This window comes from Pleurodeles waltl, chromosome 5, assembly GCF_031143425.1.
Source record: "Pleurodeles waltl isolate 20211129_DDA chromosome 5, aPleWal1.hap1.20221129, whole genome shotgun sequence".
NCBI classification, from domain to species: domain Eukaryota; kingdom Metazoa; phylum Chordata; class Amphibia; order Caudata; family Salamandridae; genus Pleurodeles; species Pleurodeles waltl.
The window spans coordinates 1,141,460,241-1,141,481,956 of NC_090444.1; the positions used below are offsets into that span (position 1 = coordinate 1,141,460,241).

The 21,716-nt window shown below is 45.3% G+C and overlaps 1 protein-coding gene across 1 annotated transcript in view; it reads left to right on the forward strand.

The window, feature by feature from the left end:
• The window catches only part of LOC138296325 (G-protein coupled receptor family C group 6 member A-like), a 302,127-nt gene that overhangs the window by 246,168 nt on the left and 34,243 nt on the right, over window positions 1-21,716 (forward strand). Inside the window, exon 5 of the mRNA XM_069235364.1 lies at window positions 4,198-4,315. Coding sequence (XP_069091465.1) covers window positions 4,198-4,315 — 118 coding nt within the window. The remainder of the gene's footprint in view (window positions 1-4,197; window positions 4,316-21,716) is intronic.

Consider the following 21,716-nt stretch of genomic DNA (forward strand, 5'->3'; position numbering starts at 1 on the left):
TGCAGAGCCTTTAGACGTCTGCTCTCTAAAGCCATTCAAGATCATGATAGGAAACAGATCCAGGAAGCTAGGCAGTCCTACAAATCTGCGATTGCTTGTGCAAAGAGAGATTGGGTCTATGATAACTGGGTATCCATGCTCTGTGCCATCAAAGAGAATGGTAACCACTCTTTCAGGAAGATTCTTGTCAATGAGGGTCGGATAACCCCTCCCCAATAGATAATACCATCTTGGCAGAATATCTGGTAGTCATATCTAGTTTGCTTTCTAAAGCCATCTTGAATGGTTCACCAATGCCACCCACATGGGTAGGGGCAGAGATTATCCAGGTCTCTTCCCTCAAACTACAGGCCTATTAACCTTACTGACAGCACACAGAACATTTTAAGTAGGGTCATTCTGGAAAGGCTGCGTGAGCGGCTACTTCACACTGCAACACTGACACCCCTGCAAGCTGGTTTCATAAATGGCCTAAGCACCATTCACCAAGGTTCTTCTCCCACATTTGTATTGGAAATATGTGGTTGTCTAAAGGTGATCTTTGTTGACCTACAGTCCACCTACAACCTAGTATCCAGGGAAATTCTTTGGAAGGTGATGGTGAACATGTCCTCATTTGACTTCATACCAGAAACTATGCCCAGGTTCACTGTGGGTGCCGGGATGAACTGACTGACCCAATCATAGTAAACCCTGGTGTTTGGCAAGGATGTGTTCTTGCTTTGACTCTATTCCTCCTATTTGTTATGTTTTGGTATCATTGCTTCAAGAATGATCCCCTTAGCTGTTTGTAGATGAAAACCTTCTGATCTCTAAAACCCCTATGGGCCTTTAAAAGCTTGTGGAGGGTTCTGCAAACAGAGGGGCTTAGAGATTAGCATTAGCAAAACCAAGTACATGGTTTATAATCCCAGTTCATCCTCTAGGCCAAACCACACACTTAATGGAGCTCCGTTGGAAGGAGTTCATGTTTTTGATTACCTATGGATCATGCTCCCAGAACATTTTGACTGGATTCCTCACATTGTAAAGTGCAGGCAGAAGCTTGGCCAGTACTCCGGGGCAATTGCGCGGTCTCAGATGGGTTCTCTACTTTTTATTGTTTCTCCAGTCCTCTAAATGTATAATTTGCAGGCTCTGAGGGCCATATTGTATGGTGCAGAGCTATGGGGTCACAAAGATATACGCTGTATAGATAAAGTAGAAATTCAACTTATGTGATCATTAATCAGCCTTCCTGCTAGCCCTCCGCCTATTCCACTTTGCCTAGACATAGGTCTGAGACCGGTTGGTGATAAATTGGGTCTGAGACGAATTCTAGTAGTATGTAGTGATGTAGACTTTGGGTGATGTCTGAGCTGCTCCTTTACCAGCAGTGCTTGGAGGACATCCTGGGGCAACCCAGACCTTTGAAGATTTTCTGGGTTAGGTTTATTAAAAACTCTCTTACCCAGTCAGTTTGTGTGAACCTCTGGTCCATCTCCTCAGATCTTATTGGAGTCTCTAAAGCCAATTTAAAGGGCTTGTTCTGGCAAAACAAGCATGCACTCTATTAAGGGCAACCAATGGTAGACTTCCTTGTAACAATATTTCTTGAGTTTTAAAATGGTTGATTTGGAATTCTTTCTGGATAAGATAGAGCCCCCCCAAGCAAAGTCGCCATATCTAAAATTTCGTTTTGGGACCCTATAACTTATTCCTTTGCAACCAAATGGCAGAGTGTCTCCAGGGAGTCCGATGTATTCAGTCCATTATGTATTAGGACTACTGAATCTATTAAAGGTGCTGTACTTTTTTGCCCTATGTACATGAGATATAGAAGGAAATGGATCTTCATGATTTGCTGTATTTTGGGCATACAAGACTATAGAAAGGCCAATAAAGTCCTGAGAAGTGATGTAAGATAACCCATTGTGTTTGTAGTCTCACTTTTTTGCTATGCATATAGAGGCTCGATCACAAAAATCTTGCAGTACAGTGAGTCATCCTTTGCAGCTTGGCAGCTTTTGATTTTGTTATATTGCTCAATTTTGTATATTGCACTGATGTTAAGGGATTTCATAATTTGAATCGTATTTGTATATTAACATTTTATTGATTATATGATGTTTTTATTGCAATGGATATTTTGTGCTTATATGGCTTCACAGCCGAATAAAAATTTAAAGAGTGAGAATGTATGCGTGAATCAATGTAATGCACCATGGAATAATGAGTGTAGCCCACACCCGTGAGCGACCTATCCCTCCAAATATCCAACAGACCACACTGCATGGTGATAACATTGTGGGTACAGGCCGCCTCCAGTGGCTGCTGCAGCGGACCCTGGAAGCAATCCCTGTCAGAGCACAAAACACAGTTAAAATCATCTCCCCACAGCTGGTGTCTGAGGATTTGGGGCATTCTATATGGTATGGCTTGGTATCCCTACCTTACAGTACACTCACAAATACCATCGATGATTGTTTTGATGTGATCCTCCACTTTAACCTGTAAGGAAGAGAGCACCTTCTCCATCGGCTGCTGAGGTGCAGAGGCAGTAACTTGTTCATCTTCAACCTCTAATATGCGCCTCTCGGCCATGTCAAGTCATTCTGCATGCTTGTCTAGGGTTTCAGACATCTGATCCATAAGGAAGGTCAGTGCATTAATCTAGCTGTCGATTTTAGTGAGGCTCTGCTGTATAGCTGCCAGAATCTGTTGTAGTTCACTACCGATCTCTGGACCCGCTTCATCCTGACCATCCTCAAGTGCTGCTGCTGTTCCTTTGTCACGGGGCTTAGGGGTTTTGTTGGATTGTGTCCTATCCGTTTTACCCTTTGTGAACAGTTGCCCCCCTGGCTGCAGAGAGAGACCACCAGCAGCACCATTGCCTCAAGAAACTAACCAATGAGGAGGTGAAAGATCTCAAAGAGTGCCTCTTATGCATGCTAAGGATAGTGAAACATGTCAGACCAAATGAAGAAAAGCAATATTTGCCAAGAACGGAGCACAGTCCTGCCAACACCAAAAGGACTGCAGTGCCTCGGCTGTAGTCTTACACAGTCACCTCACTGGACTGGAACCAGCTCAGGGCCCGCACACCAATCAGCACAACACTGTTAGATGTGTAGTTCTAGCTCTGAATCAGGGAGGGGCAGTAAGCCATATACTGTTGTGACAAAACAATTAAGGCAGTACTCATGAGTCCTTACAATTGCAACACATGGGGCAAAAGTCTAACAGGGGCTAGCGGCGTCAGGAAGCTGTGCTGCTCAACAGTAGTATCAGTCGATTGCCCCATAGGCTCTCACAGGTACCCTCCTCCAAACACCAAGCACAAAGGGCGTGTGGTCCTCTCGATGCTCCTGGAGTACTAACCCAAGGCCGCAGCATTTGGCACTGTTCACTGGCCTGCCCCAGTGCACCCACTGAGATCAGAGCCCTGCAGCAACCCCAGGGCCTTTTGCCACAGTTGTGCACCTGGGGTCCATAGTCCGCAGCAACTGGCACAATCAGCTGCACAGTCAAAAGGCACTCTCCACGCCCGGGACTGTCAAGAGAGAAGGGATGCCACATCCCCCCCACCTCACACACACACACTGCCAGTGGGTGCCCTAGGAATAGGGGATCGGGATTGGTCATCATCCCACTGCACCTCCGGCAGGCCTCATGGCCTACTCACAGCCCTGGCTGCAGGATGGGTGAAGAACAGCAGTTCAAATCACCCAGGTGGTGTTTTTCAGAGGCACTGCGGCAGAAATGCCGACACTGCCCTCTTAGATTGGACAGGAGGCGGCAGAGGCAGTGAAAAATATTGGTTTAGCACAAGGGTATTACAGGATCGATGTGAGGCTGAAGGAGCTCCCCTAAATGATGGCAAACTTCAGGCCAGGCAATCTTCACTCCCTAATAAGTGCCCTACTTTACCACTGTATGGAAAGCCTCATCACTTGTTTAGCCAACTCTGATTCTGAAACAGAGCTGCCCATTTTTCATCTTGTTGTGTTATCTGAGTGCTCACCTATTTCATCCTCAACTCTCATCATCACATGAATCTGCTTTAGAAAGGGAGAGTGGAATATGTGTCAAATGAATAAATTCATGCACGTATGTTTTGCAAATTATCTGCTAAATCAAGTGTAACGCAATTTTTGAGCACTAGCAACAATAGACTTGATTCCGTTACATTTGACACTGGTGTTCACTACCTTGCAGACTCCATTTTCAAATTGCTCACGTCAATGTGAACCTGGACAGATCAGGAAATATTCTGCCATAAGATGTTGCTACGCGTGTGTCTCTTGCCCAGAAGGTTACTATTCACCTGCATTTGGTAAGTATGTGGGTTTATGGGCTGCAATGCATTTGAATGTTGGTATTGTAGCGTCATTCAGCAAATTTATTTTGAATAGAGACAAAGATAAATTCTGCTTTTTTTGCTAAAATATTAACATGGTGCAATAGTTGTGCTTTGACGTAAGCAGTGTACTGGTATATTCATAATAAAACGTGTGCCTCACTAGTTACATACCTCATTTTCTGATTCAGTCATGCCAGCTTAAGAGGTACGCTTTATCCATTAACAGTGGAAAAACATATAATGCAAATATAAATATAGAAATAAACATGTGTAGTTCGAAGCATGCATGTGCAACCAGTGAGATGTTGACCTATAAAAGGAGCATGACTTAGGGGTAATTTTGAATTTGGTCAAACGGTGAATCTGCCATAAAGTAGCATATGTACCAACACTTGTGGTTCACATTTTCCATACAAAAGTGGCGAATTGTGTTTTTCTTCTGGCAGAGCCTAAGTCAGTTCCACCAGCAAAAAAAAAACCTACTTTGAGGGCTGCCAGAGCGAGTGATCAAATGGTTCCTTGGACAAAGGATACAATTAGTGAAATTGACGCATTGGAGTGTGAAAGTTACAGATATCCTCTCATACGAGTGTGTAATGTTTTAATTTATTTTGGCAAATAAATAAAAGTTAGAATAGCCAGAGATGTGCCAGCGCACCCACATACCAGGTGTACGTAAAGTACACAACTGAAATGTCAATCAAATATATAATCGGTAGTGATTGCTTACAATGGAGAAAGAAAAGCTATTCCAGTACTCTCAAAGTTGCAATACGGTAACGCATTTTGTACATCAAAAGGTCTTGAATGGGGCCATACTTAAAAAAAACAATCAAAAAGCATCATATAAACTGCTAATGACACGCTTCTATAAATAACCAGTTTAAGAGTCCTTCTAAGAAGTATTCTATTATTAAAAACTTTTCTGGAAATAAAGTTCCAGCCAGCTAACACGTTTCATCAGACTGGTGTAATCCAGTGACTTTGGCAGGGCTAGGGAAGTTACATATAAGCAATACTATAAGGGGCATATTTAAAAGCCCCTAGCGCCACCTTAGCACCGCCATAGTGAAATTTTTGTTACGCTGAGGTGGCGCTTAAGTGTTTTATTCCAGACGCCATTTTTACAAAGTGGCGCAATGCATGCATTGTGCCACTTTTTAACCCTTGCGCCACATTATGCCTGTGCCAGGCATAATTTATGCAGGAGGGGACGTACTAGTGCTAGGAGGCCCGCAAAAATGGTGCACTGAAATTGAACAGATTTCACTGCGCCATTTGTGGCGTCATTTTCAACGCCTGCTCAAAGCAGGCATTAAAATGACGCTCCCATAGAAACCTATGGTCCTCCTTGAACTTTGCTACACTATCGTTAACATTTTTGATGCTAGAGAAGCAAAGTGCACAATTGCGTCAAACATTTGACGCTGTTGTGCTAATGACTGACATGGTACACCGTATGATAAATACAGCACAACCATGGTGTTGCTGGGTGCCATTAGGGGGGGTTCAGGAAAAGTGGCACATCAGCTCTGATGCGCCACTTTTTCTTAACTATGAACCTAAGTCTTTATTTAACATCACCATAAGCACAAGAACTTATATTCTACTCTTAATCATTTGCTTTAGTGCTCCATCCCATTTTAGAGGACGTATATATTTCACCTTAGTGTCGAAGGTTACATTAACATCCGCATTCCAGATATAAATAGACTGAGGTGCCTCACTATCTTATAGTCAATGTGCAAATTGTTCACAGACCAGTATTTCAGGAGTGCCAAGTCATGAACGTAATTCTTAAGGTAACAAGTTAATATAGAGTTTAATCACAACATACTCGCTATTATTCATTCTTAAATGTGCTTGTGCTGCACTGTTGTATGATCTGTCAGAGAAAGGATTTACAATAGCTGGTCCCTCTTAGCTTCTCTGCTTTATATCATAGTCTAGCAACCAATGTAATCATTTATGGTCATAAAAGTGTTGGAGTATTTTCATGCCAGTAAATTCAGTTGTGCTAAATCATGAGCATAATGTATGATGTGATATCTGTGTGATGTATATTATCAGGGCAACGCACAATGACTATGGTGTATCAATGCAAGTCCACCGAAGCAGGTAATTCACATTTCAAAGGTCTAGGTAAGCCATGCAAGCATGTGTTAGTGTAAGCCTTTGAGTGGCATCTTGGTTATATCCATGGTAAAAAATAATACATTAAGGCCCTCATTCCGACCCTGGCGGTTTCAAACCGCCAGAGTGGAGGGCAGAGGAAGCACCGCCAACAGGCTGGCGGTGCTTCCCGGGCGCCGCGGTCAGAAAAGGGGAACCAGCGGTTTCCGCTGGTTTTCCCCTGGCCCAGGGAATCCTCCATGGCGGCGCTGCTTGCAGCGCCGCCATGGGGATTCCGACCCCCTTCCCGCCAGCCTGTTCCAGGAAGAGGCTGGCGGGAACGGGTGTCATGGGGCCCCTGGGGGCCCCTGCACTGCCCATGCCACTGGCATGGGCAGTGCAGGGGCCCCCTAACAGGGCCCCACAAAGATTTTCAATGTCTGCTTTGAAAATCGCGACGGGTGCCACTGCACCCGTCGCACCCCTGCAAATCCGCTGGCTCCATTCGGAGCCGGCTTCCTCTTTGCAGGGGCTTTCCCGCTGGGCCGGCGGGCGATCTTTTGGAGATCGCCCGCCGGCCCAGCGGGAAAGTTGTAATGACACTCGCGATCATTTGACCGCGGTGCAGTCTTTTGGAGGTTTCCGCCCGGCGGGCGGCACCCGCCGCCAGCCGGGGTCGAAATGACCCCCTAAGTGTTCAAAGTAATTTTGTTATGCTAAACACGTACCCACATAACATATGCTTTTGGAGCAACACAGCAAACCTCAGGAGCTGTGAGGGTGATGGAGTTAACTAATTGGCTTATATGTTCCACATCAGTACATTGCCACTATAAGGATGCATTAGGCATAGCGCATGACAACTCTGTTAGGGCCTCCTGTTCAAAGGATTTTAGCATTTGCTAACCCTCTCACCCAGAATTTCAGAGCTTTTGCAAATGCTAACGCCCTTTCTTAAATGTACTAAACCTATTTCACAATACAGAAAATGTTTTTTTCTGAATCATCAAAATGGTTTTAATTACCAATAAGGGTCAGTATTTGGAAAGTGTGCATCAATGGCATCCATTAAAAACACTGAGGGGCATATTTACACTTGTTTTGCGCCGAATTTGCTGCATTTTTTTACACAAATTCTGTGCAAAACTAACTCCATATTTATACTTTGGCGCTAGACCCATTTAGTGCCAAATTTATGGACTTAAAGTCATTATTTGGATGTGGAAACCTACTTTGCTTCAATGAGATGCAAAGTAGGCGTTCCCGTGCAAAAAAATGACTCAATGGTCGTAGCGCCATATTTGTCCCCCGTGCTAAAATAATGCACAGGTGGGAGGAGGGGTCAAATAATGGTGTAAAGCTTGCTTTGCACCATTATTTAACTCCTGGGTCAGGGCAGGCGTTAGGGGACCTGTTGGCCTATTTCCATGGTGGAACACCATGGAATAAGACCACAGGTGCCCTCCCCAGGCCCCAGGGACACCCCCACCCACACCAGAGGGACAGCAGAGGATGGGGTACCCCATCCCAGGTAAGTATAGGTAAGTATTTTAACTATTTTTTTAAGTGCCATTGGGGGCCCTGAAGTGGGCCCCCTACATGGCACTGGATACAATGGGCATGCCCAGGGGACCCTGGTCCCCTGTGCTGGCCACTGGGATGCTGGGCATGACTCATGTCTTTTCTAAGACAGGAGTCATGTGGTATGGATGGTTTTGCGCCAGAAAATGACGCAAGGCTGGTTAGAGTAATTTCTTTTTTTTTACACTAACCTGCCTAACGTCATGTTTTGGTGAAAAAAACCCTTCTTCCATACCGCCTGCCCCACCCGGCTAACGTAATTTTTGTTTATGCTAGCCTACCCTTTGCACTGGCTTGCATCATTCCATAAATATGGTGCCCAGCTGGTGCTCAGAAATGGTGCAAGCCGGTGCTAAACCTTTTGGTGCAAAACTGCGTTGGTGCATTTTTGCACCAAAATGTATAAATCAGGGCCTTACTCTTTATGATATGAATAAATGTGCTATGACCGAAATCCAGTCACAAACATTAGTGTTTTACTAGCAAGTCAAAGAAAATAGTGACCCATTTACAAAAGGGAAAGGGGTCCCCAAGAGGCCCCTTCCTATATATCATTGTTTACAAAATAATTTTTTTAGGAGTAGGCAGTGGCCCATGGGACCACTGCTCACTGACATAAAATGTTTGGGAAAGTTTTACCATTTTTTTAACACATCCCGTTTTCCTTTCAAAATTGATTCATTAAACAGCTATCACAGGACATGGTAGTCTGCTGATCTCAGCAGAGCACAATCCCTGTGATTGGAGCAAATGGTAGTGGGTCGCAATTTGCAAGCTACCTCATGCATGATAATGAGGTAGGTCAAATTGCGACCACCGCAATTCTGTATTTTGTCAACTGAGCTATTAGTGCATACCTTTTCAAAGTACAAATTTAATCTTTAAATTCTGTGTGAAAATTGCATCCCCTTTTACAAAGTACATTCTCACACAGGAGGATCGGTATTCTTAATTAGCAAATCATTTTGTATATGAAACTCTTAGTTAGCTATGAGAATGTATTTCCATAGGCAACAGCATGGAGCTATCATCATGGTGGTCCTGTAAAGATACGTAAGAGCTATATATTGCGGTAGTATTAGGCAAAATAAGCATGCATGTGTATAAATATGCAGATAATATCCTATAAATGTGCTAAATATGATGAATGACATGACATGGGATAAAGGAAAGGTGTTGGTAACACTAGATGTGGTGTCATTGTATAAAAACATCTCGCATGATTGGGGAATGCATACTCAAGAACATTTTCTAAACAATGTACCAGCTATCTTCTTTGAACATCCCAATATGCTGCTTAATATGACCAACAATGAACAAAAATGTTTTTCTTTTTGTGGTATCTGGTGTTAGCAATAGATTCCTGATTTGCTCCCTCTTACACCAACCTTTTAATGGATTGGTTTGGAAGGGAGTGTGTGTGGGGCCCGGAGCAGCCTTATGGATGGACAACATTTACCATGGACTGAGGCATATTGATGTGGTTCTCATGTTTTGAAAAGGTACAGGAGAGAAATTTGAGGATTTATTTAATTATCTCTATACTGAAGGCTACAACATGCAATTTATGTTGATCTACAACACTTATATGATTACATGTCCGGGCGTTGAACTATACATTATACTAGATAAAATAGAAAGCAGGATGTACTGTAAAGAAGCAGCATGCAACTCTTTGCATCAAGCTTCTAGCTTGCATCCAAGATCACAGATTAAAGCAATGCTATACAGAGAAATGTCATGGGCTAGGAGGAATTGCTATGAGGATGAACAATTCTATAAGAATTTATGAGCTTTGAAAGCTAGATTGGAAATCAAATCTTATGAGGGATAAATAGTAGAAACAGTAATGATCACTGTACAGGCAGTTCACAGGCAGTCTACTCCCAAGAAAAGATGAAAGAACAAAATGGAGGCACCCTCAACACCCTCTCCACGCAGAAAAACCTGAAGAAACTACAGCACATCCAAAATAACTCCTCCAGGCTCATCCTGGAAATTCCCTGCTGAGAACACATCTCCTAAGAGACCACTTCACCTAAGAGACCTCCACTGGCTTCCTTTCAAGAAAAGGATTAACTTTAAGCTCCTCGCACACGACCTAGGGCCCATACACCTCAGCCACCGCATCACCTTCTACTTCCCAACCGGGCTTCTCCGTTCTCCTCAACAAGCACTAGGTTTGGAAGACCTCTGCTGGTGGAAGATCCTTTGCTTTCCTCACAGCAAGGAACTGGAACACCCTGCCCCTGCACATCAGGCTGTCACCACTGCTGCATCAGTTCAGGAAGGACCTTAAAACCTGTCCCTTCAACTGAAGCTCAGAGAACAAACCCCCTCAGCACCTTGAGACGCTAACAGGTGAGTAGCTGGGCTTTGTAAACATTGATTTTGATTTGATTTAAGTAAAATAATAAAACTTATAACATCACACGGCTGTGATGTTGTTAGACTCGGTCTAATCCCTAGGCATTAGTATCTTCTCACTATCTATGAAGCAGCAGCAAAATGGGTTACTAAACATATGAGGATCACTTTCTCTTGGAGTACTGCTATCAGAAACAATCTAAGGCCCATATTTATTCTTTTTTTGCACCGTATCTGCATCATTTTTTGACACAAAGGCAGCGCAAACTTAGAAAATACAATTATATTTTGTAAGTTTGTGCCACTTTTGCATCAAAAAATTACGCAAAGGTGGTGCATAAAAAGTATAAATATAGGCTTAAGTCCCTTTTACCCAGATTCAGGACCCATATATACAACACAAGCTCCAATCATCACACATCCTACTGAACTATAGATAGAGTTACATTAACTCCACTTGCTAGTCACTTTCAATAAAACTATGCCCCCTCTCATCCGAAATGAATGCAAGCATGCATTTTGCACCAAAAAGTAGCACTAAATGCAGCAGAGCATGAATAGCGAGCACTAGCAGACACTTGTACTCTCTGAATGTTCTCTTGAAGTAGGATTTTTCCTTAACTTAGTACTGGTACTTAGAGGCATATTTATACTCTGTTTGCACCAAATTAGTGTCATTTTTTGTTTACTCTTATGCAGTGCAAAACTAACTCCTTATTTATACTTTGGTGCTAGACCCGTCTAGCACTGAATTTATGGAGTTAAAGTCATTTTTTCTACGGGGAAACCTACCTTGCCTTAATGAGATGCAAGGTAGGCGTTGCCGTGCAACAAAATGAGTCTATGACCTTAACGCCATATTTATACTCCTGTGCAAAAATGGTGCACGGGAGGAAGGAGGGGTCAAAAAATGGGGCAAAGCTTGCTTTGCCCCACTTTTCAACGTGTGGGTCAGGGCAGGCATTAGGGGACCTGTGGGCCTATTTCCATGGTGGAAAAACATGGAATAAGCCCGCAGGTGCCCTCCTGAGGCCCCAGGGACACCCCCACCCACACCAGAGGGACAGCAGAGGAGGATGGGGGACCCAATCCCAGATAAGTACAGGTAAGTATTTTATTTTATTTATTAAAGTGCCATAGGGGGCCCTGAAATAGGTCCCCATACATGGCACAGAGTGTAATGGCCATGCCCAGGAGACCCTGGTCCCCTGTGCTGGGCATTGGGGTGGTGGGCATGACTCCTGTCTTTTCTAAGACAAGAGTCATGTGGTATGGATGGCTTTGTGTCAGAAAATGACTCTTGGCAGGTTAGAGCCACTTTTTTACTCTAACCTGCCTAATGTAATTTTTGGTGCAAAACCCCCTTCTTCCATACCGCTAGCCCCACCTGACTAGCGTCAGTTTGTTTTACACTAGCCTACCCTTTGCACTGGCTTGCACCATTCCATAATATGGTGCCCGGCTGGTGCACAGAAATGGTGCACGCCGGTGCTAAACTTTTGGGGGCAAAACTGCATTAATGCAGTTTTGCCCCAAAAGTATGAATCAGGGCCTTACTGCTATTTTCTTAGAGCCAAATGCACCTTTGCACCCGAAATGGATGCAAGGATGCGTTTTGCTCTAATAAACAGCATAAACTCTATATTAACTTGTTAATTTATGTGTTAGATTTATGATTTGGCATATGTAAATTTACTGGTATGAATTTACTGGTATCGAACAATACTAACACTGCATTACAGCCATAAATTAGCTTTTTGGGTGCTAAGCTATGATATATAGCAACTATGACAGGATTTGCCTAATGTGAACCCTCCCCCTGAAACACCACATGATTGTGGAGCAGAAGGATATTTAAGCATGCTTAACACTAAACATATTGAGGTTAAACTCCGAATGAGTCCAAAGGTGAGATCTCTGTTAACACACTCACAACATACAGACACTTAAGTGCATCACTAAGTTACTGACCCCTGAAATACCTTTAATATTGTTTAAAGTCCCGTTTTAATTTGATGTTAACACATGACCCTCTCCAGGTCTCATTAAGTGCCCACACTAATATCCCAGATGATATTGATAGCAGCATGTTATTGTTTGAAAAAGTACTTTGAATCAGGGAATGATTTGCATGTTGAATATATATATAAGATAGTTATCCATGAGGCCTTTTTTATGAGGAAAATTGAGTTTGATGTAACCTCTGCAACTAAGGTAAAACGGACACAGCCTATCACACGAAATGGAACAATATTGCAAATGTTTTTAAGTATTTTAAGAATTCATGAGCTTGTGGTGATGACAATCACAAACATAAGCAAGTCTGCATACATATGTTAACTGAAAACTTATTGAGTGACTTATATGTATCCTTCTTAGCCCTGCCAACGTCCCTGACTTACACCTGTCTGCGGAAACATGTGTTGGTGGGCCTGTAACATTGCTACGGAAAAGAAGCCAGGAATAAAATAAGATTTGTTTCAAAGACTTTTGAAACTATGTTTATTTGAAGAGATGTGTATGAGAAGCAGTATTTATGATGTACATTTTTTGTTGGTATTTTTTAGACCTTGCATTAGCCAAGACCTTTGAATTTTAGTAAAATATTATATGATATACTTCTACTAGCCTTCAGTCAGCCCTCTTCATTCATTGATCCAGGTTAGCCAAGTTGAGTGTGAGTGTGAGAAAGTCTTCCTTTTAGCATGTACACCCCATTGTTTCTTACGGATACTGATGGTAACTGACCCTGATTGTGCCCTAGGCTATGCTTAACAGTCCCAGGGCCAGTGGTCTGAATAAAAGGTATATGGTCAAATGGCACAATGTTATCATTCCTATTGGCAATGCCTGGCCCTGTAAGTCCCTATTAAATAATAGGGCAAGGGGGATTCAAACTACCTATAAGTCCATTGTATTTAATGGGACAAGGAAGTTTAGAGGCCTAGTAGATTTCCTGCACTGGAATGTGCACTGCTGTGTGCCTGCTGTCATTTTTAGAGGCAGCCCTGCCTTGCAGACTGTCTTTAAAATGTAAACTATATGCAAATTCGACTTTGGAATTAAAGGTACTTCCAAAGTAATTGTTAGAAATGGGGTCTCTGGTTGGCAGTCAGTTTGCACTCTGCCAAGCAGGGACCCTCACTCTAGTCAGGGCAATAGAGAAACAGACTTAGATAACCCCTGCTTGCCCCCTTGGTAGCTTGGCTCAAGCAATCATGCTCATCTTAGAGGCAATGTTTAAAGTATTTGTAACAACACACACAGTAATACAGTGCAAACACTAAAAAATCAACACCATACCATTTTTAGAAACATAGGAAATATTTATTTAAATCAAACAAGACCAAACGACGAAAATCCAACATACACAAGTTAAGATATGAATTTTCAAAAGAATGAGAGTCTTACTCAATAGAAATCAATGGAAACGCTGATTTTACACAAAGTACCTGATGTGCGTCAAAAATAAAGACTCATGGGCGAGCGTGCATTGGAAAAGTCAGCGATGTGTCAATTCTTTACTCACAAGTGAGGCTGTGTGTCGTTTCTTCTCCGGTCAGGTAGGCGATGCATCGTTATTCCTCCTCTCAAGAAAGCCATGCGTTGATTTCCAGACAGGACACCTCAGATCCACGCAGCTCACGATGACTTTGAAGCCCAGCAACAATGCATGAGAATTCCGGTTACACAGTATTAGTAAGCCACACTGCTTGGGGTTTGCGTTGTTACCAGCAACTGCAAGTGGTTTTTGCGTCGTTTCTCCAGTCGCAACACGTCGATCTCCCAGCCGCGATGCAGGTGGGGCATCAAGTTCAACTGCGATGTGGGTGGCGTGTCGTTTATCAGCAGCGTTGCAGATGGTGTGTTGAAAATGGCCCACCACGGCGTTCTGTGCATTGATTTCAGTCCTTGGTCTGTCAGCTTCACCTTTCAAGGGCCCAGGGACTGGATAGGACACCATTTGGCAGGGCAGGAGTCTCAGCAGAGATTCCAGATGCTGACAGAGGAAGTCTTTGATGGCCCTGAGACTTTCAAAACAGGAGGCAAGCTCAGTTCAAGCCCTTGGAGATTCTTCTCAAGCAGGAAAGTCCAGTCTTTGTCCCCTTTCACAGGCAGAAGCAGCATCTGCAGGATAGCACAGCAAAGCACAGTCACAGGCAGGGGCACCACTTCTCCTCAGCTCTTCTCCTTGGCAGAGGTTCCTGTTGAATACAGAAGTGATCTAAAGTCTAGGGGTTTTGGGTCCACTACTTATACCACTTTTTGGCTTTGAAGTTGGCAAACTTCAAAGGAAAGTCTCTGTTGTTCACAAAATCCTGCCTTGACCATGCCAGGCCCCAGATCACTGCAGATTCACGATGACTTTGACGCCCAGCGTCGATGCATCAGAAATCCGGTTGCATGGTGTTAGAAAATCGCGCTGCATGGACTTTGCATCGTTATCAGCAGCTTCAAGCGGATGTTGTGTCATTTCCCCAGCTGCGATGCATTGATCCCCCAGCCATGATGCAGGTGGGGGCATTGATTTCAGCCGCAAAGCGGGTGGTGCGTCGTTTATCAGCCGTGTTGCAGATGGTGCATCAAAAATTTCACTGCACTGCGTTCTGTGTGTGGATTCCAGTCCTTGGTCTGCCAACTTCACCTTTCAAGGGCCCAGGGACTGGATAAGGTACCACTTGGCAGGGCAAGAGTCTCAGCAAAGAGTCCAGATGCTGGCAGAGGTCGGTTTTGAAGGCCCTGAGACTTCAAAAGAGGAGGCAAGCTCACTTCAAGCCCTTGGAGATTCTTCTCAAGCAAAAATGCACAACAAACTCCAGTCTTTATCCCCTTTCACAGGCAGAAGCAGCATCTGCAGGATAGCCCAACAGAGCACAGTCACAGGCAGGGGCAGCACTTCTCCTCAAATCTTCAGCTCTTCTCCTTGGCAGAGGTTCCTCTTGAATCCAGAAGTAATCTAAAGTCTAGGGGTTTTGGGTCCACTACCTATACCCCTTTCTGCCTTTGAAATAGGAAAACTTCAAAGGAAAGTCTCTGTTGTTCACAAGATCCTGCCTTGACCAGGCCATGCCCCAGACACCCACCAGGGGGTTGGAGACTGCATTGTGTGTAGGCAGTACCAGCTCATTCAGGTCTAAGTCCCAACTCCTCCCTCCACTCTAGCCCACATGGCTCATCAGGATATGCAGGCTACACCCCAGCTCTCTTTGTGTCACTGTCTAGAGGAGATTCACAAATAGCCCAACTGTAATTCTGACCCAGACAAGGAATCCACAAACAGGCAGAGTCACAGAATGGTTAAAACAAGAAAATGCCCACTTTCTAAAAGTGGCATTTTTGAACTAACAATATAAAAATCAACTTCACTAACAAATGTATTTTAAAATTGTGAGAGTAGAGACCCCAAACTCCATGTTTCTATCTGCTGTCAAAGGGAAACCACAATTTAAGACTATTTAAAGGTAGCCCCCATGTTAACCTATGAGAGAGACAGGCCTTGCAACAGTGAAAACAGAATTTGGCAGTATTTCACTGTGAGGACATGTAAAACACATCAGTACATGTCCCAATTTTAACATACACTGCACCCTGCCCCTGGGGCTAACTAGGGCCTACCTTAGGGGTGGCATTTATGTAAGAAAAGGGAATGTTTGGGCCTGGCAAGTGGATGCACTTGCCAGGACGAATTGGCAGTTTAAAACTGCATACACAGACACTGCAGTGGCAGGACGGAGACATGTTTACAGAGCCATTCGTGGGTGGCACAACCAGTGCTGCAGGCCCACTAGTAGCTTTTGATTTAAAGGGCCTGGGCATCTCTAGTGCACTTTACTAGGGACTTACTAGGAAATCAAATGCGTCAATCATCAAGAAGCCGATTACACATACACTTTACACAGGAGCACTTGCACTTTAGCACTGGTTGTAGAAAAGTACCATCTTTCTTAGCATGTTACCCCCATTTATACCTGTATGTCAGTATGTTTTGTGCCTGTCTCACTGGGATCCTGCTGGTCAGGACCTCAGTGCTCATAGTTTATGGCCCAATGTGTGTGTCTGTATAGTGCTTAACTGTGTCACTGAGGCTCTGTTAATCAGAACCTCAGTGCTTATGCTCTCTCTGCTTTTAAATCAGTCACTATAGGCTAGTGACTTCATTTACCAATTTCAATGGGCACACTGGACCCCCACTTGTAAGTCCCTAGTATATGGTGCCTAGGTACCCAGGGCATTGGGGTTCCAGGAGATCCTTATGGGCTTCAGCATTTCTTTTGCCACCCATAAGGAGCTCAGAGAAACCCTTTCACAGGACTGCCACTGCAGTCTGCATGACATAACGCACACATTATTTCACAGCCATTTTCACTGCACTTAAGTAACTTATAAGTCACCTACATGTCTAACTTTCACTTGCTGCTTGCTGAAGGGTAGGTGCAAAGTTACTAAGTGTGAGGGCACCCTTGCACTAGCAAAGGTGCCCCTACATAGTTCAGGGTAATTTCCCGGGACTTAGTGAGTGCAGGGACACCGTTACACATGTGTACTATATATAGGTCAATACCCATATGTAGCTTCACAATGGTAACTCTGAATATGGCCATGTAAGGTGTCTAAGATCATGGAATTGTCCCCCCCATTCCAAATCTGGTATTGGGGAGCCAGTTCCATGCATCCTGGGGGCTCCACCATGGACCCCCAGTACTGCCAAACCAGCTCTCTGAGGCTTGCACTGCAGCTACAGCTGTTGCCACGTCACAGACAGGGTTCTGCCCTCCTGGGGTCTGAGCAGTTCAGTCCCAGGAAGGTAGAACAAAGCATTTCCTTTGGGAGGAGGGTGTTACACCCTCTCCCTTTGGAAATACGTGTTACAGGCTAGGGATGGGTAGCCTCCCCCAGCCTCGGGAAATGCCTGATGGTGCCCTCCTTGTATAAGCCAGTCTACACTGGTTCAGGGACCCCTTGTCCGCTGCTCTGGTGTGAAACTGGACAAAGGAAAGGGGAGTGACCACTCCCCTGTCCATCACCACCCTAGGGGTGGTGCGCAGAGCTCCTCCAGTGTGTCCCAGACTTCAGCCATCTTGCTTTTCAAGGTGTGGGGGCACTCTGGAGGGCCCTGAGTGGCCAGTGCCAGCAGGTGATGTCAGAGACCCCTCCTGATAGGTCCTTACTTGATAAGGTAGCCAATCCCCCTCTCAGGGATATTTAGGGTCTCTCCTGTGGGTTCTCTTCAGATTCTACTTGCAAGTTTCCAGCAGGAATCATCTGCAACTACTACTTCATCATATCCAGAAGGGCTACTTTTCCTCTGCAACGTCAGCTCCAGCCAGCAACTGCAAAAGTTTCCACAGTGTGCACGCTCTGAGGACTCCCTGTCTTCATCCTGCACCAGAAGGACCAAGGAAATCTCCCGTGGGGTGACGGAGTCACTCCCCTGCTCACGCAGGCACCTTCTAAGTTGACGACCAGTTCTCTTGGACTCTTCTCCTTATGACAATCATGCTCCTTGGAACACAGAGGGTGGACCCTATCGACACAGACTGTCCTGTGGTCCTGCTGTCCCAATTTGGAGGAGGTAAGACCTTTCCTTCCCCCAGAACGACAGTATCCTTGTGCACTGCGTCTTCTTCACCTCCTGCGGCCTCTGTGCACTATTTGCAAAATTCCTTTGTGAACAGCCTGGCCCAGGTCCCTAGCACTCTATCCTATGATGCTCAACTCGCTGAGTTGATCTCCGGCGGTGATGGACCTTCCTTTGTAGTGCTACACCAACTGCATCTTGCACCTCCTTTGTCCCGTGTCCTGGGACACCCATGGGTGCTATCTGGTGCCCTGAGGGCTCTCTGGAGTGCTGAGAACACCCTCTTCCTCCTCACACAGAGTTGAGGCCCCCAGATCCCTCCTGGGTCAAGATAGCGCCTAGTTGATGCAAAACGAGACTTTTCCGGAACCAAGGCCTGTTGGAAGAATCCAGAGCCAATACTCACCTGCATCCAACTTCACGACGTGGGACATCGTTTGCATTATGCAGGAATCTGCTGGCATCTTCCTAGGGTGCATTTCTGCAGTCTTCGTCCAACTGGGGACTCTTCTTTTGCACCCTCTTCTCGGTTGGCAGGGGCTCCTCTCCTTCCTGGAACTTCCTTCGACTTCTGGACTTGGTCTCCTTCTTTTGCAGGTCTTCAGGTCCAGAAATCCGCTGTTTGTTGTTGACAGACTTGGTTAATTCCATTCACGAGGTGTAGTGTGTCCTAAGGAAACTTGCAGTACTTTACTCCTGCTTTTCTGGGTTCTGGGGTGTGGTAATTTACTTACTTTTACTGTATTCTTACTCTCCCAGCGATTCTGCATACACTACACTAGTCTTGCGGGGAATTTGTGATTCGCATTCCACTTTTTTAGTATATGGTTTGTGTTGCCCCTAGACCTATATTCTCCCATTGCATTCTATAGCATTTCCTATTGTTTGCACTATCCTATGTCTAATTACTTACCTTATTTTGGTGTCTAGTGTATATATTGTGTATAATACTTACCTCCAGAAGTAGTATTGCCTCTAAGATATTTTTGGTACTGTGTCACCCAAATAAACTACCTTTATTTTTGGTAACACTGAGTATTGTCTTTACTTGTGTATAAGTACTATGTAACTATAAGTGGCATTGCATGAGCTTTGCATGTCTCCTAGTTCAGCCTAAGCTGCTCTGCTATAGCTACCTCTATCAGCCTAAGCTGCTAGAACACTACTACATTTCACTAATAAGGGATAACTGGACCTCGTATAAGGTGTAAATAACCAAGGTACCCACTACAAACCAGGCCAGCCTCCTACACTGGTCAGCAGTGGTAAAATGCCCAGAGTACCAAAAGCAACAGAAACAGAGTCCAGCACACAGTTAAAACATGAGAAGTAGAGGCAAAAAAGACAGGGGAGACCACGCCTAGGATGCCAGATCTAACAATAACAATCTACCTTATTTTTACATTTGTCACCCCCAAGGTTTCACCTAGATGCTGCAGGGGTAGGGTGCATGTAACTATAGGCAGGGACATAACAAAATATGTTTTTTATGCCCTAGCGAGGGAAAAACTGTGCCTTTCATTTTTCCCCATGTAGAAAGTTGGCTCCATAGGCTATAATGGAAATATTTTCAGAAGCCTAAATATTGCTGCCTGAAACCACAAGAAGAGGAAGGACTTTTCTGCTGAAACCCTGGTTTGCAACCCAGAGGCCTGCACACTTAAGGACTGCCCTGTTGCACACTGGAGCCACAGCCCAAAGACTTTGCCTTGCTTCAAAAAGGACTCAGGAGTGGACTCCCTGAAGCAACAGGTTAAAAGAGCTTCCCTGCACCAGCTTCCACAAAAGTCCTCAGCCTGGAGTGCATCCTGGTGACTTGCAAGGATTTGGCCAGGTTGTGAGAAAGTAGCCTCTTTCTAGCCTTGTTACCCCCACTTTTGGCCTGTTTGTGAGTGTATGTCAGGGTGTTTTCACTGTCTCACTGGGATCCTGCCAGCCAGGGCCCAGTGCTCATAGTGAAAACCCTATGTTTTCAGTATGTTTGTTATGTGTCACTGGGACCCTGCTAGTCAGGACCCCAGTGCTCATAAGGTTGTGGCCTATATGTATGTGTTCCCTGTGTGGTGCCTAACTGTCTCACTGAGGCTCTGCTAACCAGAACCTCAGTGGTTATGCTCTCTCATTTATTTCAAATTGTCACTGACAGGCTAGTGACCAATTTTACCAATTTACATTGGCTTACTGGAACACCCTTATAATTCCCTAGTATATGGTACTGAGGTACCCAGGGTATTGGGGTTCCAGGAGATCCCTATGGGCTGCAGCATTTCTTTTGCCACCCATAGGGAGCTCTGACAATTCTTACACAGGCCTGCCACTGCAGCCTGAGTGAAATAACGTCCACGTTATTTCACAGCCATTTTACACTCCACTTAAGTAACTTATAAGTCACCTATATGTCTAACCTTTACCTGGTAAAGGTTAGGTGCAAAGTTACTTAGTGTGAGGGCACCCTGGCACTAGCCAAGGTGCCCCCACATTGTTCAGGGCCAATTCCCCGGACTTTGTGAGTGCGGGGACACCATTACACGCGTGCACTACATATAGGTCACTACCTATATGTAGCTTCACAATGGTAACTCCGAATATGGCCATGTAACATGTCTATGATCATGGAATTGCCCCCTCTATGCCATCCTGGCATAGTTGGCACAATCCCATGATCCCAGTGGTCTGTAGCACAGACCCTGGTACTGCCATACTGCCCTTCCTGGGGTTTCACTGCAGCTGCTGCTGCTGCCAACCCCTCAGACAGGCATCTGCCCTCCTGGGGTCCAGCCAGGCCTGGCCCAGGATGGCAGAACAAAGAACTTCCTCTGAGAGAGGGTGTGACACCCTCTCCCTTTGAAAAATGGTGTGAAGGCAGGGGAGGAGTAGCCTCCCCCAGCCTCTGGAAATGCTTTCTTGGGCACAGATGTGCCCAATTCTGCATAAGCCAGTCTACACCGGTTCAGGGGACCCCTTAGCCCTGCTCTGGCGCGAAACTGGACAAAGGAAAGGGGAGTGACCACTCCCCTGACCTGCACCTCCCCTGGGAGGTGTCCAGAGCTCCTCCAGTGTGCTCCAGACCTCTGCCATCTTGGAAACAGAGGTGCTGCTGGCACACTGGACTGCTCTGAGTGGCCAGTGCCACCAGGTGACGTCAGAGACTCCTTCTGATAGGCTCCTTCAGGTGTTGCTAGCCTATCCTCTCTCCTAGGTAGCCAAACCCTCTTTTATGGCTATTTAGGGTCTCTGTCTCTGGGGAAACTTTAGATAACGAATGCAAGAGCTCAGCCGAGTTCCTCTGCATCTCTCTCTTCACCTTCTGATAAGGAATCGACTGCTGACCGCGCTGGAAGCCTGCAAACCTGCAACATAGTAGCAAAGACGACTACTGCAACTCTGTAACGCTGATCCTGCCACCTTCTCGACTGTTTTCCTGTCTGTGCATGCTGTGGGGGTAGTACGCCTCCTCTCTGCACCAGAAGCTCCGAAGAAATCTCCCGTGGGTCGACGGAATCTTCCCCCTGCAACCGCAGGCACCAAAAAGCTGCATTACCGGTCCCTTGGGTCTCCTCTCAGCACGACGAGCGAGGTCCCTCGAATCCAGCGACTCTGTCCAAGTGACCCCCACAGTCCAGTGACTCTTCAGTCCAAGTTTCGTGGAGGTAAGTCCTTGCCTCACCTCGCTGGGCTGCATTGCTGGGAACCACGACTTTTGCAGCTACTCCGGCCTCTGTGCACTTCCGGCGG